At 43.9% G+C, this 23,556-nt stretch overlaps 2 protein-coding genes across 2 annotated transcripts in view; one reads left to right on the top strand and one right to left on the bottom strand.

Moving 5' to 3' along the window:
- The window catches only part of LOC124117133 (aminopeptidase Ey-like), a 35,545-nt gene extending 19,289 nt beyond the window's left edge, over positions 1-16,256 (bottom strand). The window contains exons 1-8 of the mRNA XM_046478869.2: positions 16,020-16,256; positions 10,145-10,676; positions 6,380-6,538; positions 5,871-5,988; positions 2,719-2,839; positions 1,398-1,546; positions 508-621; positions 27-137 (exon numbers count right to left, since the gene is read on the bottom strand). Of these exons, the coding sequence (XP_046334825.2) occupies positions 27-137; positions 508-621; positions 1,398-1,546; positions 2,719-2,839; positions 5,871-5,988; positions 6,380-6,538; positions 10,145-10,676; positions 16,020-16,251 (1,536 nt within the window). The 5' untranslated portion in view covers positions 16,252-16,256. The remainder of the gene's footprint in view (positions 1-26; positions 138-507; positions 622-1,397; positions 1,547-2,718; positions 2,840-5,870; positions 5,989-6,379; positions 6,539-10,144; positions 10,677-16,019) is intronic.
- Positions 16,257-17,172: 916 nt separating this feature from the next.
- On the top strand, positions 17,173-19,377 carry LOC124117134 (fibroin heavy chain-like). Its single transcript, XM_048395477.1, has 3 exons — positions 17,173-17,206; positions 18,191-18,621; positions 18,658-19,377. Exons 1-3 carry the CDS (start codon positions 17,173-17,175, stop codon positions 19,375-19,377), a joined length of 1,185 nt encoding a protein of 394 aa, XP_048251434.1.
- Positions 19,378-23,556: the final 4,179 nt, after the last annotated feature.

The raw sequence follows: 23,556 nt of genomic DNA, 5'->3' as shown, positions 1-23,556 counted from the left end.
AATATATACGAGAAAATGTTCGCTACCTTGGAGTATAGGATATTGTCAAACTTTGGTTCATCCTTCACTAGTGGCCAGTGTCTGTTTGCGTCGTCGATAAACACACGATGGAGAAAGTCTACCACAAACAATTCATCCTGAAACGATACATGAAACCATTGTAACCAAACGTACAGTATTCCAAATTCTTGACACTATTTTAGGTGAGTCCACTGTACCTATGGCAACCCGCTATGTCTGAGGCCAATGTAGCTGTGGCAACCTGCTTGTGCGTCCACTGTAGCTATGGCAACCCGCTATGTGTCGGCCAGTTGTAACTATGATACTTCGCTATGTCTGGGCCCATTGTAACTATGACAGCTCGATATGTCTGAATATGCTGTAACTATGACAACCCGCAAAGTCTTAGTCCACTGTAACTATGACAACCCGATATGCGTGGACTTCTACTTTCCAGACTATTAAAATGTAAATGTGTATTGGAAAAAAAACATATGTGTGTCATACCGTCCTGCGGGATGGATGGAGAGTGTGTATCACTTGAACCTCAAAGAACATTGCAAAGCCCTCGCTCAGCCACGCCCATCGCCAAGTTTTCGGGGATACCAGATTTCCTAGCCACTGAAACAGTCGAAACATCATAATGAAGAGTTTGGTTTAACGCCGCTTTTAACATTATTCCATTTATATCGCGGCGTGTCAGCTTAATGTGGGAGGAAAGCCAGAAGTGATGCAGGTCTCAGACGTTTACCACTTCGGTAAAACCCACGAGCACGGGTATGGTGCTGACAAACCTAGAAACATAATCGGGGCGAACCGGGATTCGAACCCACAATCGTAGGTTTCTGGCGTTCACAAGAGACGCAACTCTGCACAGCGATTTGCGGCGCCTTAGACGAGTGGGCCACCCGTGCCCCCTCTACCATTTGAGTATCACTTCTAAGTGAATTTCAAAGACTTTACTGGAAGTATTGAGAAACGAATTTTACGAAACCAGATTACGTCCCTCACTAAAGATGTCTCTACAGACACCAGATGCTTCAACCATGAAGTTATGTTTAGGTTTCCATAATGTTCCTCGACAACGTTTTTTCGAAACGTTTTGAAAACGTTAAACACACCTTCACAAATTAGTGTTCTTTAAATGTTTTTTCGAACGTTATTGTAACCATACAGAAACGTTTTGGAAACGATTTAAGAGGTAAATTAATGGTTCCAGAACATTTCCCGCCAACGTTGTTTCAAAACGTTTTCAAAACGTAACAGATCTAAGTTTTTCAAACGTTTTTTCGAACGTATTTGTAACCTTATGGAAATGTTACCAAAACGATAAAACAAGTTTTCTGTGTTATTTGGGCAACGCACACCTTCATTCACTGCAACGTGTCAAGTGTTACCTGATGACACATTTCGTGTGCAAGCAAAAGCATGGTTTGTTGTTTAAGCTTCCTCGGGTCGACAGCGGGGTTGAACAGAATGTCATTATATATGAGCAGTCCCCAGTTCTCCATGCCGGCCCAGACTCGGCCCTTGATGACGATGTTATCTGAAAGTGTAAACATTGCAATATACGCGATATAAGTAATATAAGTAAAATATGTAATACGCTTTATTATGCCTCAAAGTGTGATTGACCAATCAGAGAGAAGAACAAGTGACCCCACATGAACCCGTATACCGTCAGTAGAAATCCAAGATGGTTGATACTGATCTAATATGAGACCTGTACCGTCAGTAACAGCCATCTTGGATTTTTCAACACCCACTTCACATATTTCACATTGAAAATTATGGTGTCTTTAGTTGCCGTATACGGTGTCATATTAGGTTAGCAGAAATATATTTTTCTGCTAACCTGACATGACACCGTATACGGCGACTAACATTGTGGGTGTCCCTTCCGTGAAATACGTTCGCTGGGACTTTTGCATTGCATGAGAGACAAATGCCCCGTTCATAAGCGGATGAAATATAAGTCACGATTTAAGTAACTGAGTCCAACACTCGCCTCCTCCTTACTTGGGATTGGCACGGGTGGACAAGAAGAGTATCACAATCTCCCTCTATTAACCTCTATGGTCAACGGGTGGCCCAGTCGTCTAAGGCGCCGCGATTCGCTGTGCAGAGTTGCGTCCCTTGGGCGCGCCAGAAACCTACGATTGTGGATTCGAATCCCGGTTCGCCCCGATTATGTTTCTAGGTTTGTCAGCACCATACCCGTGTTCGTGTGTTTCACCGAAGTGGTAAACGTCTGAGACCTGCATCACTTCGGGCTTTCCTCCCACATTAAGCTGACACGCCGCGATATAAATGGAATAATGTTAAAAGCGGCGTTAAACCCAACTCACTCACTCACTCATTCTATGGTCTACAGCAGAGAGCGCCTGCCCTGAGTGCAAAATGTAGGTGGTTCGATCCCCGTCTTCGTCATACAAAATGACGTCAACAGATGATACTTGTTTTTACCCTGCCTGGCGCTCGGCATTAAGGGGATTAAACAAGAACTGGTCGGCTCGGAGTCAGTATATTGTGTCTGAGTGGGGTGTCCATGATAAACTGCGGCGTAGTATTTCAATGGGCTAGCACTATAAAACCGGCAGTAGTCCAGACTAGAACAAGCAGCCACACACACACGCGCATGCACGACGTCGCTATGTAAGTGCAATAGTCTTCAACGCGTAGATGAGCCCAAATTCACCTCACTTAATTCAGGTTTACCTATTTTTGACAGTGGATAGGGGGGCTGCAGGTTCTTGTTTAACCACTCAAATATCCGTATTCCCTGTTCGTGGGCCATTGTTGCTTCAGCTGTAGTGCCCGGCTTAGATATAGTGCGATACTGAAATACAAAACAAAAATATCTTAGAGTAAACTACGTTTATAACGAGTGAGTGAGTGAGTGAGTTTGGTTTTACGCCGCTTATAGCAATATTCCAGCAATATCACGGCGGGGGACACCAGAAATGGGCTTCACACATTGTACCCATGTCGGGAATCGAACCCGGGTCTTCGGCGTGACGAGCGAACGCTTTAACCACTAGGCTACCCGACCGCCACGTTTATAACGAAGTGACGGATATAGCGAACTTACTTTTTTGTCCCGAGTATTTACTGTAGTTATGATGTATATATGCTTATAACGAACTACGGTTATAACGAACTAAAATTAGTGGTCCCTTTGAGTTCGTTATATCCGTTGTTTACTGTATATTACGCGGCGGTTTCGATGCCATACGTTCTTGAATATTCACTTTAAGGAATCAACATGCGACGAATATCGAACAATGTTGAAATAAATAGTTAGAATAGTTCTTCAGCATCCCATGCTTTCCGTAAAAGGCGACTATGCCTGTCGTAAGAGGCGACTAACGGGATAGGGTGGTCAAGCTCGCTGACTTGGTTGATGCATGAGTTGATGTAATAGATTATGATTGTGACAATAGGCATAGTTTGAGACTATATTTTCCTCGTTCTAAATAGAAAATACTTTATAATATATATTACCCTTCCAAGTGTGTGTATATATCAAGTTGATAAAATGAGTGAAGGGTATATGTTCCCTTCATCAGTACTCTCTATTACTGGACCCGTGAAGATCCGGGGTAGAATAGGTCTTCAGCAACCCATGCTAGACGTAAAAGGCGACTATATGCTTGTCGTAAGAGGCGACTAACGGGATCGCTGACTTGGCTGATGCATGTCATCGATCTCAATTACGTTGATCGATGCTCTATGATGTCAATCACTGGATTGTCTGGTCCAGACTCGATTATTTACAGACCACCGTCATATAGCTGGAATATTGATGAGTGCGGCGTTAAACAACAAACCAACCAACCTGATCAAACTCTTTTTATGACGGTGACATCTTGTCTATTTGTATTTTAATATTTCTACAGTATTTTTGTTTCAGGTCAAGATAAGTGCATAAAGATTCAGAATGATCAATGAAAACTTTCCAATTGTTAGCTTTCCCTTCATGTCCAGCAATATTCCAACAGCTCCAGCCTTTGGTGTTTACATTTCACAACTTTTGATGTACAATCGAGCATAAACTTTCTTCGAAGATCTTACGATCCTTGCTAAAAAATGTTTGATCGGGATTTCAACAATCTTTCAATATGTTTTATGGTAGACATGTGGAAGACATATCCTAATTTGCAGCATGAGTGACAAACATGATGCACGATGCAGTTCCCTGTTTTAACTTGTACCATATGTTCCCGTGTTTTCATTTGTTGAACATTGGCTTGCCCTTGCATGTGTTTGCAAAGCGTGTCACCGGTGGGAAAGGGTACGCTCACCTTTTCGTGAACACCTGGTATTATCACTATTTGATAGCGATTAAAACACACACACACTTATGACATAGTCGGACACCTATGGTGGTCACCTTTACACAGAAATATCTTATGATTATGTAAAGGTCGCTTTTATTATCTGAATGCACAAACAGTAAACAACGTTTATAACGAACACGCTTATAACTAACTGACCGATATAACGAACTTATTTTTGGTCATATATAGAGAATCACACCCGAGTGTCTTTTGATATTAAATATATTTACGAGTGTATATTTGATATCAAAAGACACGAGGGTAAGATTTTATTTATCATCCAACATCATTCTTCCACCTTTTTCAGTTTGTAGACAGTTATAAGCAGTGTCTTAAGTGTAAAAAGTACTGCTAACAGCTTCAGTAGTAGAGCCATTAATGATGGCATTTGATTGTGACGTCATGGTAACGAATGACGTCACAATGGTCTGCAAAGCATTGTAATGCAATTTCATTGCATCGATATCTACAGTGTAGATATATAGAATACTAAACGAGCTTCCGTGTAATACCAATTTTATGAAACGAGTGAATAGTTCTGGTATCTGACGAGCGAAAGCGAGTCAGATACCACAACCATTCACGAATTCACGTGACGGGAGCGAGTTTAGTATTTTATTTATTACTTGCCATTAATACCGTTTTTCGAATTATACTGTTGAGTGTGAATAGGCTGACACCTACCCGATCCACGGCATAATCCGATTGAGTAATACTTCAAACACGTCAAAAGTTTAAACGTATGAAATTAATACCATACAACGGTCCACCTTTAGAATTCAGGCGTCCGTTCCACAAAATTATCGTAGCGCTGAGGTTATCGCAATTCACATACTTTAACTTAGACCAACAAGTGTAGTTGAGCTACAATACGAATGCCTTGTGGAACGGGGCCTTGCACCTCAAAGTTAACAATCACGTCACAATACCCGATGACGTAATTTGTGGAAGATCCATCGGCGAAACAATGCCATGTGACGTCAGCCTAGCAACAAGCTTGCGCGGGTCATCGAGTGTGCATAAGCTCCTCTCAGCGATCTATCATCTCCACACGCAATGTCGTTGAATAAGCCAAGGGATGTTGAGAGCTTTCAATATTTGTTCCGAGAGTACGAGACCACACGTTTTGGTATTACACAATGTGTAATACAGTTGTATGTTTATTAAACGGGTGATCTCTTCACGGGCAAGTAACAAATCGCTTGATCTCACCCAAGCGATATCTCCTGTGGGAGCCAGTTTTGGATGATAAATGTTGTATGTATGCTTATAACGAACTACGGTTATTACGAACTAAAATTAGTGGTAGTTATTAGTGAGTTTTTTTATAACCGTAGTTTGCTGTTCCATAGAAAACGATCGCAAGCCCCAATGTGTTTGAAAGTAATATATTACATTATGAAATTATTATTATTATACATGCTATTTCTTAAAATTATGGAAATGGTTTTGTCGTATTTAATCATTTTTTACTATGAAGCATCCATGAAGACTGTAATTCTGAATGGTGTATGATCTGCTGCGTCTTACCGTGACCCCTGTGGAAGTGACGTTTTCCATGTAGTCGTAGTTGACAACAGCGAAGGCGAGGATGTCGATGTACATCTTTGGTGTTGTCTTGTAGACGTCGGCAACAAAGTTGTCTCCCCTGAAACATGATATGTTTTTAAATCACCTCTGATTATGTAAATATAAGAAACTCATTTTTTAACAAAATAATGATAACTGTAGTCGGCTTATCAACTGCCTGGTAATATCTATATACCTTCAATTAGTGTCTTTGACAACGCTGCCTTACATTGCCAAGACGTAGTTATGAATTATTAGGGGCGGTCAGGTAGCCGAGTGGTTAATGCGTTCTCCCGTCACGCCGAAGACCCGGGTTCCATTACCGACATGGCTACAATGTGTGAAGCTCATTTCTGGTGTCCTCCGCCGTGATATTGCTGGAATATTGCTAAAAGCGGCGTAAAACCATACTCATTCACTCACTATGACTTATTATGATGATGTTGATGATGCAACAGCTCTATTCACACCTTGGATCCTGCCGGATGATGTCCGTGTTGGACCGCGAGGTATAATTCCCCACTTTCCTCACCAGCGTTATGTTGAAGGTAGTCTTATAGCGAGGTTCATCGAAACAGGGAATAGCTTGTCGTGCTGAAGATGGATGGAACTGGCTCACCGCAAAGTATCTATGACACAATTAGACAAAGTTATTCCACAAAAGTTATATGACACGATTACACATAAGATAAAGGGGGCACGGGTGGCCCAGTCGTCTAAGGCGCCGCGATTCGCTGTGCAGAGTTGAGTCCCTCTGGCACCCCAGAAACCTTTGACTGTAGGTTCGAATCCTGGTTCGCCCAGATTATGTTTCTAGGTTTGTCAGCACCATACCCGTGCTCATGGGTTTCACCAAAGTAGTAAACGTCTGAGACCTGCATCACTTCGGGCTTTCCTCCTACATTAAGCTGACAACCGCGATATAACTGTAATACTATTAGAAGCGGCGTTAAACCAAACACACTTAATCATAGGTTTCTGGCGTTTCCAAGGGACGCAACTCTGCACAGCGAATCGCGGCGCCTTAGACGACTGTGCCCCCCAAACAAGAGTAGAACAAAGAGAAAATATCATACATTCTTATGTGTCAAGTGTTTTTCTTTTTAGTTCGTCAGGGTTTTCTCTAAACAGAACAGTATTCTCTTCATAAATTAACATTACCAGCTGTAGGTATGATGCCTTGCTTTGTCCGCATTCATTGATAACATTGATGTGATGGGGATGTGTTATGGTCATTCAAATATGCTCAAAATAATGATAAGTTTCGTGATATAACAATGACAAAGCGAAAAGTATGAGATTGTATCATTCTTCAGGACGCAGAACTTAATGCCGCAAAATATAACAATGCAAGACATTTACCTTGAATTCTATGCATTGATAACGTATACCAAAGGCCAAGTCTCAACACCCTTTCGTCTTTGCAAAAAGTATTTACGCGCAAAGCAGGTTTTTTATTTATTTCAGGAATTTAAACGCATTTACAAGGGGAGAACAAATATGTTACATGTTGGGAAAGTTTGATGGAGGATCATCGAACTGGGTGAGACATATTCAGTAGACATTGAGATCGCTACCGCCCTACAATAATTTGGACCTAGCGATTCTTTAAATATATACTCATTGACTCCTATGAACAGTACTTCGGGTAAATCAGTTGATTTAAAGGCTGCCTTGAAAAATCCCCATATACTTACGCAACCCGGAAACGCACATGTAATTTTCAAGAGATTCATCCTAGAGTGAGTGAGTGAGTTGGGTTTAAAGCCGCTTTTAACATTATTCCAGTTATATCGCGGCGTGTCAGCTTAATGTGCACGTGGGAAGAAAGCCCGAAGTGATGTAGGTCTCAGACGTTTACCACTTCAGTGAAACCCACGAGCACGGGTATGGTGCTGACAAACCTAGAAACATAATCGGGGTGAACCGGGATTCGAACCCACAATCATAGGTTTCTGGCGTGCCCAAGGGACACAACACTGCACAGCGAATCGCGCGCCTTAGACGACTGGGCCACCCGTGCCCCCCGATTCATCCTAGAAGGCTGCAAAAGCGATACTCGGGATATTTGTGTGCTCGGAAGATTACACAGTGAAACGTCGTTTATCAAAATGATCGCTAAGAAGGCTTTGCATGTGGCGGTTATGTCAGAATCTCAAGTGTGTCCGTCGTAAAGCCGTGTAGTGCCGTGTCTGTGTACCATTGGCCTGAATGACTGCCCAGTGAACTGAGACACCTTGTGGAGTGGCAGTCCATTCTTCCCGAGGCAAGAGAGTTAACTGACATTAAAAGTCCAGTTTCCGCCCTTGCCGAACTAGGCTGGAATTACTGGGCTCGATCGTAGCGCCACCAGTGGCTATTACCAGTTATGTCCCTTCTAAGCCTCTCCTATGGACCAATCAGATTCACCTCTCGTATAACTTGCGTTTGCTTCACACAAAATGGTGGCGCCCAGTCAGGACGATCTGATCGATAATCAAGATCTATATTGTGATAAAACGGGTCTAACATCGCGAAATGCATCAAATCACGTGAGCACCTTGATTAAAAACATGATAAGATTTGGAAAATATCTGCTGACAACGAGTTGGCGGTGCACATCCTTTGCAAATCCTGCAATCGACCGAAGTCTGCACGACAGTTCGATTTCGATTTCGGTGCGCGATTTTGTTTGGAGTATGCATAGACTCGTTAGTCCAGCCATAATATAGCTTGAATATTACTGAGTGCGGCGTTAAACAACAAATAAACAATCAAAACTTCTGCCATGCGACGTCAGCCTGTAAACAAACCAGACAATCAAGTGATCGATGAACCAGACAATCAAGTGACATGATAGTACTATTGATGATTTTGTTGAAACTAACAAAAACGATATGATAATTTTGTATTACGTCTGCTGTGTACAAGCGCAGAGATTTTGCTACTTATAAGCAAAGAAAAACGTCAAGACATTCGTTTTGCAACACAGTGGGCGCAGTTTTAAAGTCCAAGCATTTGTTTTCCAGAGTACTGTGCAGAGTACGGTTTCCAAGGTGAAGTACCCGGATGTAGCGAGTATGGGCTGTTGTGGAGATGCGAGGTCTGCTTGTTCTTGGAAGATGTCTGTTGATGCCATGGTGATATCTGATATTGTGCCCAAAGTCGGGACATTGTGCTCTGGGGAAGCTTGTGATTCACTGCTTTAATAGACCACATCCCTGGCCTAGTAGATACATCGTCTGCCAGGTGAGCGGAGGGTCGATAGTTCGGTCCCCGGCCGCGTCATACCAAGATACGTTAAAAATGGTTATTCTTGTTGCCCCGCCTGGCGCTCAAAATTCAGGGGCTAAAACAAGGACGGGTCGGCTCGGAGACAGTATACTGTGTCGCCAAGGTACGGTGACATGCAATGAACCACGTCGTCGAATTTGACCACTCGACGAAAAAGTCGCAAGGTACACGCAGTGTTAACCTCGCAGACGTTCACTTTAGTACTTTAAATTACTGTAAGCGAATTAGGTGGGACAGTCGTGATAATGTCTTTGCCACTACAGTAAACTACGGATATAACGAACTCAAAGGGACCCCTAATTTTAGTTCGTTATAACCGTAGTTCGTTATAAGCAAATATACATCATAACTACAGTCAATAGTCGGGACAAAAAAGTAAGTTCGCTATATCCGTCACTTCGTTATAAGCGTGTTCGTTATAAACGTAGTTTACTGTAGTTCATTGTCCCTCACTGAGCCTGACACTCGCCCCCTCCCTGCTAACACGACACCACTGGGGGACATGAAGTCTCACGATGCCACTTAATTCAGTTCCCTGATCTAGCGGATAGAGCAGAAGGTTAGTGGTTCTATGCCCGACCAAAACATGTTAAAGATGGTACCTATTGTTACCCTGCCTGCGCTCGGCCTTAAGGGAATAAAACAAGGACTGGTAGGTTCGCAATCAGTATACTGTATCTGAGTGGAGTATCCGTGTTAAACTGCTGCATGGTATCTCAGTGGCCGTGCACTATAAAACTGGCATTAGGATTTCATAACATACCAGTACATTTATTTTCACACAGCAGTGCAACATCCGCGAAATTACTTTTCAAAATGTTTATAAGACCACATCAACCGGTTGTTTACAAAATGTGGATCAGGTGGTCAGGTGACTTAGTTGATTGCGTGTCTTGAAACAACAAACAAACAAACAAACAAAGTATACATAGTAACAATGATAGCCTGGTACATGTACTCACTGTTTTTGTCCAGTCTCGTCTGTGTCGTAGCCGAACGATATTCCGAATGGTGATGACGTCAGCTTGTCCTCATATCGAATAGCCAACTCGTACCTCTCGCCTACAGTCAACTTCTCGTCTAACACGAGAGTATACAACTCCTTTTCTTTATCATAGACTGCTTCAACAATTCCTGGAGCGCACTGATTGGTTCTCAATGGTTTTAAAGATAGGGATTGTCTGAAAATGGTTAGCTCTTTGGCATGAAGAATAATATTCGCCGTCGGTGTTTTTACGTCAAGGAAGATAGATACGTTGCCGTGGAGTTTGAATAATGATGAATTACATTGGTAGATGTCAATGAACAGCTCCATATTGTAGTGATAAGGTTCGACTTGACCAGGGAAGGTTTTGTTTACAGGCGGCGGCTGTGTGGTCGTTGTCGTGGTAGAAGACGTAGCCGAGGATGATGTTGACGTTGATGACGTGTGTGGGGACGAAGCCGACAATGCCAGCGTTGATATCATTGTGGAATTCGTTAGGTAATCTTTGCCTTAAACATATAATTGCAAACTGTATATAACTGACTCAAAAAGGTTTTGTTTGTTTGTTGTTTGACGCCGCACTCAGCAATATAACAGCTATATGACGGCGGTCTGTCCAGACAATCCAGTGATTGACATCATGAGCATCGATTTACGCAACTGGCATACGATGACATGCATCCTCGCCATTTACGACAAGCATGGGTTGCTGAAGACCAATTCTAATCCGGATCTTCACGTGGCAGTTATATTTGAGCCAAGAACATCACTCAGTAGCTATGTGAAGACAAAGTAGTTATTCAATCAATATTGTATGTCGGCTTATGTAGGTATAAACGAAAACAATCATTTATGTCAATTCTGATCAATAAATAAGTCAACAATAATCACTTCCCAGAGAACATATTTAGTCATGAACATAAATAACTGTAAAAAATGATACGAACTCTGTAATATCGCACAGCGCAATAATATAACAAACGCTACTAAAGTAGTCCACCATTTGGCGTGGCCAAATTACTTCAGTTTCATGGCAACGTGAACGTTTAAACATCGCTTGGTTTTCCAATCATATGGCATGGAATCCTATGCACTATTTATAACATAATCTAATTGCAGTAATTATATATTAAAGAGATATCTAGTTATGTTCGGTATGCTCGCGATGTGTAATAACTGGAGCGACATCTTGATCAAGTATTAATTGAAACAAAATATGGTTGCAGTTAGTATTGAAGCAAAATCGTACTATGCATATGTATTTTATCTGATTGTGTTAATTATGCGGTGAAACATTATTAACATTATCTTCTTTTGGGGGTATTTGTTTGAAGCGAAATAAAGTTTTAGGTATGTGAAATGGAGTTTAACGTCGCGTCCATGATTATTGCACTTATATAGCGACGTGCATGCACGTGTGTGTGTGTATGGCTTCTTGTACTATTCCGCACCAATCCAATTTATAGTGCTAGCACACTGAGATACCATGCTGCAGTTTAACACGAATACCCCACTCAGACACAGTATACTGACTCCGAGCCGACCAGTCCTTGTTTTAGCCCCTTAATGCCGAGTGCCAGACAGGGTAACAACAACTACCATCTTTTAACGTCTTTTGGTATGACGCGGTCGGGGATCGAACCTCGGACCTTCCGCTCTCCGGGCGGACGCTCTACCAGTAGACCACGGAGGCGGTCCAAAATCAAGCATTAAGACAGTACGCATGGCAGTTCAACGGTAGCCCACTATGTCGAAACCATTAAGGATAGCATGCAGTTGCTACCGTGTTGTACATATGGACTGGGCTCCCTCCTCCGCCAGCCGCTGAGCACATCCATGTACCGGAAGTACTTAACTCGCAGTGCTTGAGATATCACAGCGCCTATATCCAGTGACACAAACGTACTTTTAGGCCTGCTCGTTAAGAACATTTAATTTTCCCACCATTATTTAAGAAATAAACGACAAGTGGGAGTTGTTTACCATACAATAAACACTGGAGGGAGAATAAACGCACTCGTCGTTTATTTCTTATATGAGATATCAACATTATGTACAGCCTCTTTACTCGTCGTTATAGGGCTGAAGTTATGCCGATGCGACGTTAAATTTTAACTCACTACACAGAGCTCCAGATAAGCTGCGTATCTGCGTAAAATACGCATCAGAAATACGCAGTAAAATATAATCCAAGCGTATCAAATATGCAACAAACATTACAGATACGCTGCAAAAATAAAACTTGAGCGTATCATCAAAATATTGTGAAGTAACCCTGCGTATTCGATTAGCAAATCAGCAACTCATTATGAAATGATAAACGGGCATTCCGTCAACCTTGCCAAACTCCACGATGACAGTCACACTTTCTTGTGGAAGTAGCGTGGTATTTTTGAGTCCTATAAAGCTCTCGAACCCACACGACACCAGTTTGCAGGGACTAGATGAATAGTGTTTTTAAATATTTAACCTAAATACCAACATGTGTAAAAACTAGTGGGTAACAGAAATTTGAATACCCAGATAGAATTACTGATACCCAATGATTTTAAAATTTTAAAAAGCTTATCTGGAGCTCTGACTACAGCATCTTTAAGGATGATGATCAAACGTACAAGCGTTAAAAATAGCTACCCGTATTAATAATTATGACTCCCTCAATAGAATCCGACCTCTGCGCAATGTCGGACAAGTCCATTGTATGCACATGTGAGTATTTCCAGCATACTCTTACAATCCTCTTGTCGATTACCTGAACCTTTCCTCCCAATGACGATTGTCATATCCCTCCTGCTTTTGGATGTGATCGTTCGGCCATCGTGTTTATCTGCGTTGCTCAGCTACATCTATCGGGAACAACTCACAAGACAATCCCCTCTCAAAGAATACGTCGTCTAATATACGGCGTCATCAAGTTGCGAGCGCATGTTCGAATCTCCAGAAATGACGTCACGATAGAACAATGTTTTATCGTGAAATAAACCACGCTTCGTTCTTCATTGTTTTTGCGATTTATCGCGTAGCTATCTTATATTATATGTTAATTCACCCCTCGTCGATCCAGGATTAGAATTGGTCCCCAGCAAACTGTGCTAGCCGTAGGAGGCGATTTTATGGATCTGTTGTCGGGCTCGGTGACTTCGTTGATTGATGTACATGTAACCCCAACGGCGTGTACCATTGCTCATTATAGGGCGGTCGGGTAGCCTAGTGGTTAAAGCGTTCGCTCGTCGATTCCCAACATGGGTACAAGGTGTGAAGCCCATTTCTGGTGTCCCCCGCCCTGATATTGCTGGAATATTGCTAAAAGCGGCACAAAACAAACTCACCCACTCATTCATTGCTCATTATATCAAACCCTGGGTGCCGTTGTACAAAACAGCCTTGGCGCTAGGACTGTCGTAAGTCTAGGTTAAGGTATGGGAGTTACCTTCACCTTAGCGCTAAGATTGCTTTGTATAACGGCACCCTGGACCGTCTGGTCCAGACTAGGATATGCACAGGTAGACGTCATTAAGTTGAGAGACTAAAACAACTATAAAACAACAAACAAATCGAGTTAACCGAGTTCTCGTCTTCATACTACCGCCGGCATACACGGGAGTCGAAGGAAGCATTGTTCCGCTGCTAAAATGATATATAAGTTGATACCGTCGACGGGCACTTCGTAACTGATTTATGCAAGGATACAAGTCTCGCGACATTTGCAATAGTCTCGCGAGACTTCATAGCATTAATGGTAGCGTCTCAAAAACCACACTCTCAATGTGTTAATACAAAAACGATAAGTTTTGATACACAACAGACACTAATTATGCATAATATTATAAACACCAACTGTTTTATGAAGCGCCTAGCTGGTGTGTCATACCGAATTGTGTGTACGCTTGTGCTCTGATAATTCATGATACAGCTACGCCGCGATATGACTGGAATACTGTTAAAAGCGGCGTTAAACCCAACTCACTCACCCCCTAATACAGCTTCATACATTCTTGAAATGTTCCCGTTGTATTATATGTTTCCCAGTATCACAGACCACGTGACACACCTCTGTGGTAGCGCACAGCTGGGCTGTGTCAACATGGGTATCTAAACTACAGGGCAAAATACGGTATACACTTATGTAATGGGTCGCTTAAATGTGTGAGTGAGTGAATATGGTTTTCCGCCGCTTTTAGAAATATTCCAGCAATAGCAAGGCGGGGGACATCAGAAATGGGTTTCGATGGGGATACTAGAAATGGTCTCCGATGGGGAATCGAAGCCAGGTCTTCGGCGTGACGAGTGAACGCTTTAACCACTAGGCTACCCTACCGCCCCCGCTAAAATGAAACAAACAAGACATGTGTCTTCGATGGTGACAAATTGAGGGACTAAAGAAACTATACCTTTTAGTTGATTTTTTCACGTTTGATTTACATTTGAAAATATATTAAGTTTACGATATCAATCCAAGCAGTACAAGCAGCCACACACACACACAAACAAACAAACACACACACATACACAATCACACACACGCGCGCGCGCACGCACACACACACACAGTCGCTATATAAGTTCAAAAATCTTGAGCACGACGCTAAACCCCATTTTAACTCTCCTCATTTCTTCATCAACTAGGGGCGGTGGGGTAGCCTAGTGGTTAAAGCGTTTGCTCGTCACGCCGAAGACCCGGGTTCGATTCCCGACATGGGTACAATGTGTGAAGCCCATTTCTGGTGTCCCCCGCCGTGATATTGCTGGAATATTGCTAAAAGCGGCGTAAAACCATACTCAGTCAGTCAGTCTTCGTCAACTGGGGCGGTCGGGTAGTCTAGTGGTTAAAGCGTTCGCTCGTCACGCCGAAGACCCGGGTTCGATTCCCGACATGGGTACAATGTGTGAAGCCCATTTCTGGTGTCCCCCGCCGTGATATTGCTGGAATGTTGCTAAAAGCGACGTAAAACCATACTCACTTTTCATCAACTACGGAAGTTTATGCTAATTTAACAACATAATTATAACGCCGCACACAGCAGTATTCCAACTGTGTGTCAGTGGTCTGTACATAGTTTACCCTGGCACAGACAACCAATGATTGTAGGCATGAGCAACCATCCACGCAGTCGGGGGTACGATAACAGGCTATCAAACAAGTCAACGAGCCTGACCACCCGATCCATTAGTTCGTCACTTACAACCAGCACATGTTGGCTGGGGCTTATATTCTTACCTGGATTCCAACGGGGATATTGACACATACATTGTCTGATCGATTATTGTTGATGTTTATTAAGGTAAAAAAACTTATACCATGTTTTATCGACACATACAGTATTTCATACAGTATTACCTTTTAGCTGCCTAGATTTAAAGTGCTACCCCACCGAGATACCATGCCGCAGTTTAACGTGAATATCCCACTCAGACACAGTATACTGACTCCAAACCGGCCAGTCTTTGTGTCAGCCTCTTAACGCCGAGCGCCAGGCAGGGTAACAATAAATACAATCTTATAACGTCTTTCAAACCTCGGACCTTCGGCTTTTCGGGCGGATGTCTACCACAACGCGACGGGGGCGGTGTTTTAAGACGTTTAGGCGTGACTCTACACAGCAATCAAAGATACATCCAAGCACCATTGTAAACACACATTTTAAGGTTTCTATCAACGTAATAGGGGCGGTCGGGTAGCCTAGTGGTTAAAGCGTTCGCTCGTCACGCAGAAGACCCGGGTTCGATTCCACACATGGGTACAATGTGTGAAGCCCATTTCTGGTGTACCCCGCCGTGATATTGCTGGAATATTGCTAAAAGCGGCGTAAAACCATACTCACTCACTATTAACGTAATAATGGGATACTTACTTGAAATAGGAAATCCGTGGAGCTCCTCTCTGCTCCGTATCCCCCCGACCGGAAGTGACGTATTGGGCATGTGGCACTGACACACAGCATGGCGTGGTCCTACAATGAATACCACAATGCCCACCACAGCAGCCAGTATCACCGCCAACAGGATCAAAGCACAGGCACAGGGGACACTCAAGTAAAACCCCCTTGTCCTCTCCTTTGACGGTGGCCCTGTTTGTCCTTCCATCTTCCTTTACAACTACATACCATTGAGTGATTATGATTCGCAAAGGTGTCTGTTTTAAGCACTTCCGGTTTCCTCCCACGATGTGTCCGTGATGCAACGCCCAGATAGACAGGTGGAATCACATGGGTTGGATTGGTTTTCACATCGCGTTTCTCCTTACTCCGTCACAGCCTCTCAGAAAGCAGGTGTGACTAGCATTCAAACATTACACCTCAAAAGTTTTGTGATATAAACACATGTCACAGCCACGGTAAACAAGTTGTTGCATTTAAACATAAGGTTATGTATTTTATTACAGATGTGTGCATTGTGAGTCCATTTCCTGCAGCCTATACACTGCAGCTATCATTTAGTTTTGTTTGTTTGTTGTTTAACGCCGCACTCAGGAAATGTCCAGCTATATGACGTAGGTCTGTAAATAATAAATTTTATCTATTATCTTCGGAAATATTTGTCGGCTTACCTTATTTAAGAAATACAAATGACAGACCAGCTCCCAGGGCCCCGCCCACCACGATCATCCCCGCGGAGAGTCCACCCAGAGCACCTGTAACTGAGGGCAGTGTCATGTTACCACTAATATGACTATCACTACCAGCACTACCACTTGTGATGTGGTAGTGTTTTTGTTTTTGTTTTTTGTTGTTTGACACCGCACGCAGCAATATTTCAGCTATATGATGGCGGTCTGTAAATAATCGAGTCTGGACCAGACAATCCAGTGATTGACATCTTGAGCATCGATCCACGTAATTTGGATCGATGACATGCATCAACCAAGTCAGCGAGCCTGACCACCCGATCACGTTACTTGCCTTTTACGACAAGCATAGTCGCCTTTTACGGCAAGCATGGGTTGCTGAAGACCTATTCTACCCAGGATCTTCACGGGTCTACTATCATTTAGCCTCACTTACCACTATGCCTGTACAAGCTCATTTCCGCATCACAGGATGTATTTCATGATATATATGTCTAACAGCTTCTTTGACCTTGATATTTTGGCCAGTGAAGATCCGGGGTAGAATAGGTCTTCAGCAACCCATACTTGTCGCAAGAGGCGACTGACGGAGTCGGGTGGTCAGGCACGGTGACCTGGTTGATACATGTCATCGATCCCAATTGCGTGGATCGATGGTTATGATATTAATCACTGGATTGTCTGGTCCAGACTCGATTATTTACAGACCGCCGTCATAAAGCTGCGGCGTTAAACAACAAACAACGAAATTCTACTATGTGTCAATACGGGTCAATAAGCCTAGTGGTTAAAGCGTTCGCTCGTCACGCCGAAGACCCGGGTTCGATTCCCGACATGGGTACATTGTGTGAAGCCCATATCTGGTGTCCCCCGCCGTGATATTGCTGGAATATTGCTAAAAGCGGCGTAAAACCATACTCACTCACTCACTCACTGTGTCAATACATTTTATTTTTCTGCCTTCGTCCTTGTGTAGTATACTGTTCATGTATATATTGTGTGGAAAATTCGGATCTAGTACACTACCTGTTCAAATCATTCAGCGGTCATATTTATGGGGATGATTGAAATTATGCTTTTGGTGTAGCCGACCTATGGTCTTATTACCTGCTGAAGGCACGGGTGGCCCAGTGTAAGTTTTTCGCAACTTCGTGTGCAGTTCGGTTTCGAATCCCGGTTCGCCTGATTATATTTTTAGGTTTATTAGCACCACGCTCGTGATGATGGGTTTTAGAAAAGAAGTGAATGTATGAGACCCGCATCATTTCGGGACTTCCTCCTAGATGGAGCCTGACACGTTGCCATTTAACTGAAATATTGTTTAAAGCGACGTTTATCCCCAACTCTCTCATTCTCTCACTACCGTCCAATCACTGAAACCTCTTTCATGCACGCGGCAATAAAGACATAAAAATGACGTTATTCAATTATTGCTCAACGTCTGCACGAAACACCAAGTATACGCGGGTAGTGGAGAGGGCAAGGTGGACCAGGTATACGCGGGTAGTGGAAAGGGCAAGCTGGACCAGGTATACGCGGGTAGTGGAGAGGGCAAGCTGGACCAGGTATACGCGGGTAGTGGAGAGGGCAAGCTGGACCAGGTATACGCGGGTAGTGGAGAGGGCAAGGTGGACCAGGTATACACGGGTAGTGGAGAGGGCAAGCTGGACCAGGTATACGCGGGTAGTGGAGAGGGCAAGGTGGACCAGGTATACACGGGTAGTGGAGAGGGCAAGCTGGACCAGGTATACGCGGGTAGTGGAGAGGGCAAGGTGGACCAGGTATACACGGGTAGTGGAGAGGGCAAGCTGGACCAGGTATACGCGGGTAGTGGAGAGGGCAAGCTGGACCAGGTATACGCGGGTAGTGGAGAGGGCAAGCTGGACCAGGTATACGCGGGTAGTTGAGAGGGCAAGGTGGACCAGGTATACGCGGTCAGTGGAGAGGGCAAGCTGGACCAGGTATACGCGGGTAGTGGAGAGGGCAAGCTGGACCAGGTATACGCGGGTAGTGGAGAGGGCAAGCTGGACCAGTTATACGCGGGTAGTGGAGAGGGCAAGCTGTACCAGGTATACGCGGGTAGTGGAGAGGGCAAGCTGGACCAGGTATACGCGGGTAGTGGAGAGGGCAAGCTGTACCAGGTATACGCGGGTAGTGGAGAGGGCAAGCTGGATCAGGTATACGCGGGTAGTGGAGAGGGCAAGCTGTACCAGGTATACGCGGGTAGTGGAGAGGGCAAGCTGGATCAGGTATACACGGGTAGTGGAGAGGGCAAGCTGGACCAGGTATACGCGGGTAGTGGAGAGGGCAAGCTGGACCAGGTATACGCGGGTAGTGGAGAGGGCAAGCTGGACCAGGTATACGCGGGTAGTGGAGAGGGCAAGCTGGACCAGGTATACGCGGGTAGTGGAGAGGGCAAGCTGGACCAGGTATACGCGGGTAGTGGAGAGGGCAAGCTGGACCAGGTGAATACTAATACTCCAGTGGGAATTCTTGACCAGGTATATGCAGGTAGTCGAGGGGGGGCATTCTTGACCAGGTATATGCAGGAAGTCGAGGGGGCATTCTTGACAAGGTATATGCAGGTAGTCGAGGGGGGCATTCTTGACCAGGTATATGCAGGTAGTCGAGGGGGTCATTCTTGACCAGGTATATGCAGGTAGTCGAGGAGGGCATTCTTGACCAGGTATATGCAGGTAGTCGAGGGGGTGATTCTTGACCAGGTATATGCAGGTAGTCGAGGGGGTCATTCTTGACCAGGTATATGCAGGTAGTCGAGGGGGTCATTCTTGACCAGGTATATGCAGGTTGTCGAGGGGGTGTTTCTTGACCAGGTATATGCAGGTAGTCGAGGAGGGCATTCTTGACCAGGTATATGCAGGTAGTCGAGGAGGGCATTCTTGACCAGGTATATGCAGGTAGTCGAGGGGGTGATTCTTGACCAGGTATATGCAGGTAGTCGAGGGGGTCATTCTTGACCAGGTATATGCAGGTAGTCGAGGAGGGCATTCTTGACCAGGTATATGCAGGTATTCGAGGGGGTGATTCTTGACCAGGTATATGCAGGTAGTCGAGGGGGTCATTCTTGACCAGGTATATGCAGGTAGTCGAGTGGGCATGTTTGACCAGGTATTAGGCGGTAGTCCAGTGGGCAAGCTTGATCAGGTATATGCAGGTATTCGAGTGGGCACTCTTGACCAGGTAAATACTAGTGGTTCAGTGGACATGCATGACCAGGTAAATACTGGTAGTGCAGTTTTTTCCCCATCTACTTCTTCCGTGGTTGATGAGCCCATCGTTTTTCACCAGTATAAGGATCATTAAAGTCTGCCACCCTCTGGTATCTTTGTAAAATAGTTGGCGTTGAAGCTGACTGGCATGCCATACTCCAGAAGGGATTTCATTGAGGCCCTGAAAGGGTGGTTTTTGGTCTTCCCTTCACAACGAACTTTCGACAAATTGTCACCTGCTTGCCTTTTTATAGCTTTGGTTTGCTTCTGTGCAGCCACTGCTCTTTAACCACATCCTGGTTGTGAGACGTCACTTCTGTTTTGACGGATGATCGGGCCGCTTTTGAAGCTAGGGGCTTTCCGGGTATAAGGATTTGTAATCGAGGACGTCCCTTCACCACTGTTTGGTTAGCACCTTTCGATCAAATATCAAATAAATGCATAAATGTACTAGGATCTGGTATATACAATTTGCGTTTCATAGTTTCAGTCAAAGAATGGATAGCGACGTGAGAACTATCACACAGATTGCACATCAGGTCGAAAGTAGAATTGTTCATGACTTTCAGGTTTCACTTACCAAACCGTAACGCATATAAAGTGTGTGAGTGAGTGTGTGTGGGTTTAACGCAGCTTTTAACAGTATTCAAGTTATATCTCGGCGTGTCAGCTTAATGTGGGAGGAAAGCCCGATGTGATGCAGGTCTCAGACGTTTACCACTTCGGTGAAACCCACGAGCACGGGTATGGTGCTGACAAACCTAGAAACATAATCGGGGCGAACCGGGATTCGAACCCACAATCATAGGTTTCTGGCGTGCCCAAGGGACGCAACTCTGCACAGCGAATCGCGGCGCCTTAGTCGACTGGGCCGCCCCTGCCCCCACACATATAAAGCCACCAACCACTTCTAGCTGTAGGCGTTGAGATAGTTTCACTCGGAGACAATTGTGTGAATTTGGAAAGTAATAACGACTTCCATTAATACGAGTCCTAATAAATTCTGTCCTCTCCATTTCGAGGGAAATACTCTATTGGGGTCATGTAGAGACAGTCCATGGACTTGTTTGCAAATTTCAGGTGTATGAAAACTCTATCCTTTACATCAGTTGAATCACCATATTTTTCTGTTAAAGCGCCTTTCAGACCCGTGAAGATTCCGGGATAGAAGAGGTCTTCAGCAACCCATGCTTGCCGTAAAAGGTGACTATGCTTGTCGTAAAAGGCGACTAACGGGATCGGGTGGTCAGGCTCGCTGACTTGGTTGATACATGTCATCGATCCAAATTGCGTGGATCGATGCTCATGATATTAATCACTGGATTGTCTGGTCCAGACTCGATTAGTTACAGGGCGCCGTCATATAGCTGGAATATTGCTGAGTGCGGCGTTAAACAACAAACCAACCAAGAAACCATTGCCATTGGTTTTTCTGTCTCACACGTTTACCCAATCGTTTCTGTCCTGCAGGTGATGAACACATTAAAATCTTATCACCGGTGTCCCAGTCTTCAAAAACCACAGCTATGAAATACATATAATCTAATATATATAAAGTTTAGGGATCATAAAGTCCTTATGCCTATCTCTGCATAAATCGCTTTGATGTCTTCATTTTGTGTCACAATTAATATGATGACCTGGTTCTCTACCAGGAGTGAAGTGTACCTATAAGTCCATTTCCCTTATCCACACGTATCTTTTTTGGAATTCGACCCTCTGACAATATCGTTTTAACCCTCTAGCACGTCTCTCATTTCATATTTTTCAAGGGAGCTACCAACAAATAGCGTGACAAAACGTCAATGGATATAAATAAATATCACACATTGTCAGTGGACTTAAAATATCTGCCGACATCCATCAAATCCAAGTTAGCTAGTTCGTCGAGACTGTTGACTCGCACTCGAAGTCGTGGAAATTTGAACCTCATGGGTTTGTGAAGGCTATATGCATCCTGTTCTTGAAAGTAATCTTTCACTCTCTTTACGCTTTTTCAAACTCAAATTTAGATTGACCGTAAAAGGCCCCACTTTGGGGCAATATAGTATTGTTCCAAAACCTCTTTCCTCTTCTCACTTTAAAGTGCTTGAACGATTCAGTAGCCATGGCACAATGATCAATACTATTCTAGCTTGCAGTAAAATAAGGGGGCACGGGTGGCCCAGTCGTCTAAGGCGCCGCGATTCGCTGTGCAGAGTTGCGTCCCTTGGGCACGCCAGAAACCTATAAATGTGGGTTCGAATCCCGGTTCGCCCCGATTATGTTTCTAGGTTTGTCAGCACCATACCTGTGCTCGTGGGTTTCACCGAAGTGGTAAACGTCTAAGACCTGCGTCACTTCGGGCTTTCCTCCAACATCAAGCTGACACGCCGCGATATAACTGGAATAATGTTAAAAGCGGCGTTAAACCCAACTCACTCACTCAATGCAGTAAAATAAGAATAAAAACGATGCAACATTCAACTATATATTACATTGAAAACTCTTTCCAACTGCAACATTTTTACAAGGCGTTTTCTTACTCTGACACCCAAAGGTGAGTTTTGAAGTAAACATCTCAATTGTCTTTGCACTGGTATTGACACAAAGTAAAAGATGATAAATGGGCTGACTGATATATGCTGGGTAGATGACGATTACAGGATGTGTGAGCACGTTTGAAAAGCAAATTCAAATGTCAATAGGTAATCTTACAAGGTTGCATGCTTCCTCTTCTCTTATTCCTATCACTTCCAAAGAATACATTTGGAGATTGGAACCTTTTCACTCGCACGGTCTACTTTCTTCGCATGAAAATTTAATGTCTTCAGATAACATGATAAGAGAGAGTTATTTTTTATTACACAGCATGACCTACGGTGTATGCTTTTCTGTGAACTTGGCTAAGAAGTTCTGCTTCTTTATCTGAATGACATGTTTGAAGTAGCTATGGTACCCATTTTTGTAACTAAAATAATCAAGCATGTGCTAAGCTCAAATGGTGGTATCAGTCCTTTTTACGTTGCCGTTAGCAATTGCTGTACCCATGTGGTAAAGAACCTGGTATGACGAGCCAGCACCAATAGGGTAGGTACCCAACGGCCCTAAACCGGAAATGAATATATCGCTAACATTGGATTCTCTGTTTTAAGATGGCCTGCCTGACGTTCATGTGAAGGTAGCGAGAGGCTCTTTGTTGTAAAGTCGCCTTGCATCTCATCAAAGCTTAAGGCATTATTATCTACACTTTTGTAGAGTGGGACCCGTGAAGATCCGGGGTAGAAAAGGTCTTAACCCATTATTTCCGTAAAAGGCGACGATGCTTGTCCTAAAAGGCGACTAACGGGATCGGGTGGTCAGGCTTGCTGACTTGGTTGACGCATGTAATGGTATCCCAATTGCGTGGATCGATGCTCATGATGTCAATCACTGGATTGTCTGGTCCAGACTCGAGTAGTTACAAGCCTCCATCATATAGCTGGAATATTGCTGAGTATGGCGTTAATAAAGAAAACCCCCCAAAAAACACATTTTGTAGAATTGAAGTGGTGAATTATTCATAACTTTTACAGCAGCGGTGGAAACCAGACACCTGCCAACATGGCAATACTG

This window comes from Haliotis rufescens, unplaced genomic scaffold (assembly GCF_023055435.1).
Source record: "Haliotis rufescens isolate VD_foot unplaced genomic scaffold, xgHalRufe1.0.p SCAF_14, whole genome shotgun sequence".
In the NCBI taxonomy this organism is placed as follows: Eukaryota; Metazoa; Mollusca; class Gastropoda; order Lepetellida; family Haliotidae; genus Haliotis; species Haliotis rufescens.
This window is presented reverse-complemented; position numbering and strand designations above follow the sequence as displayed.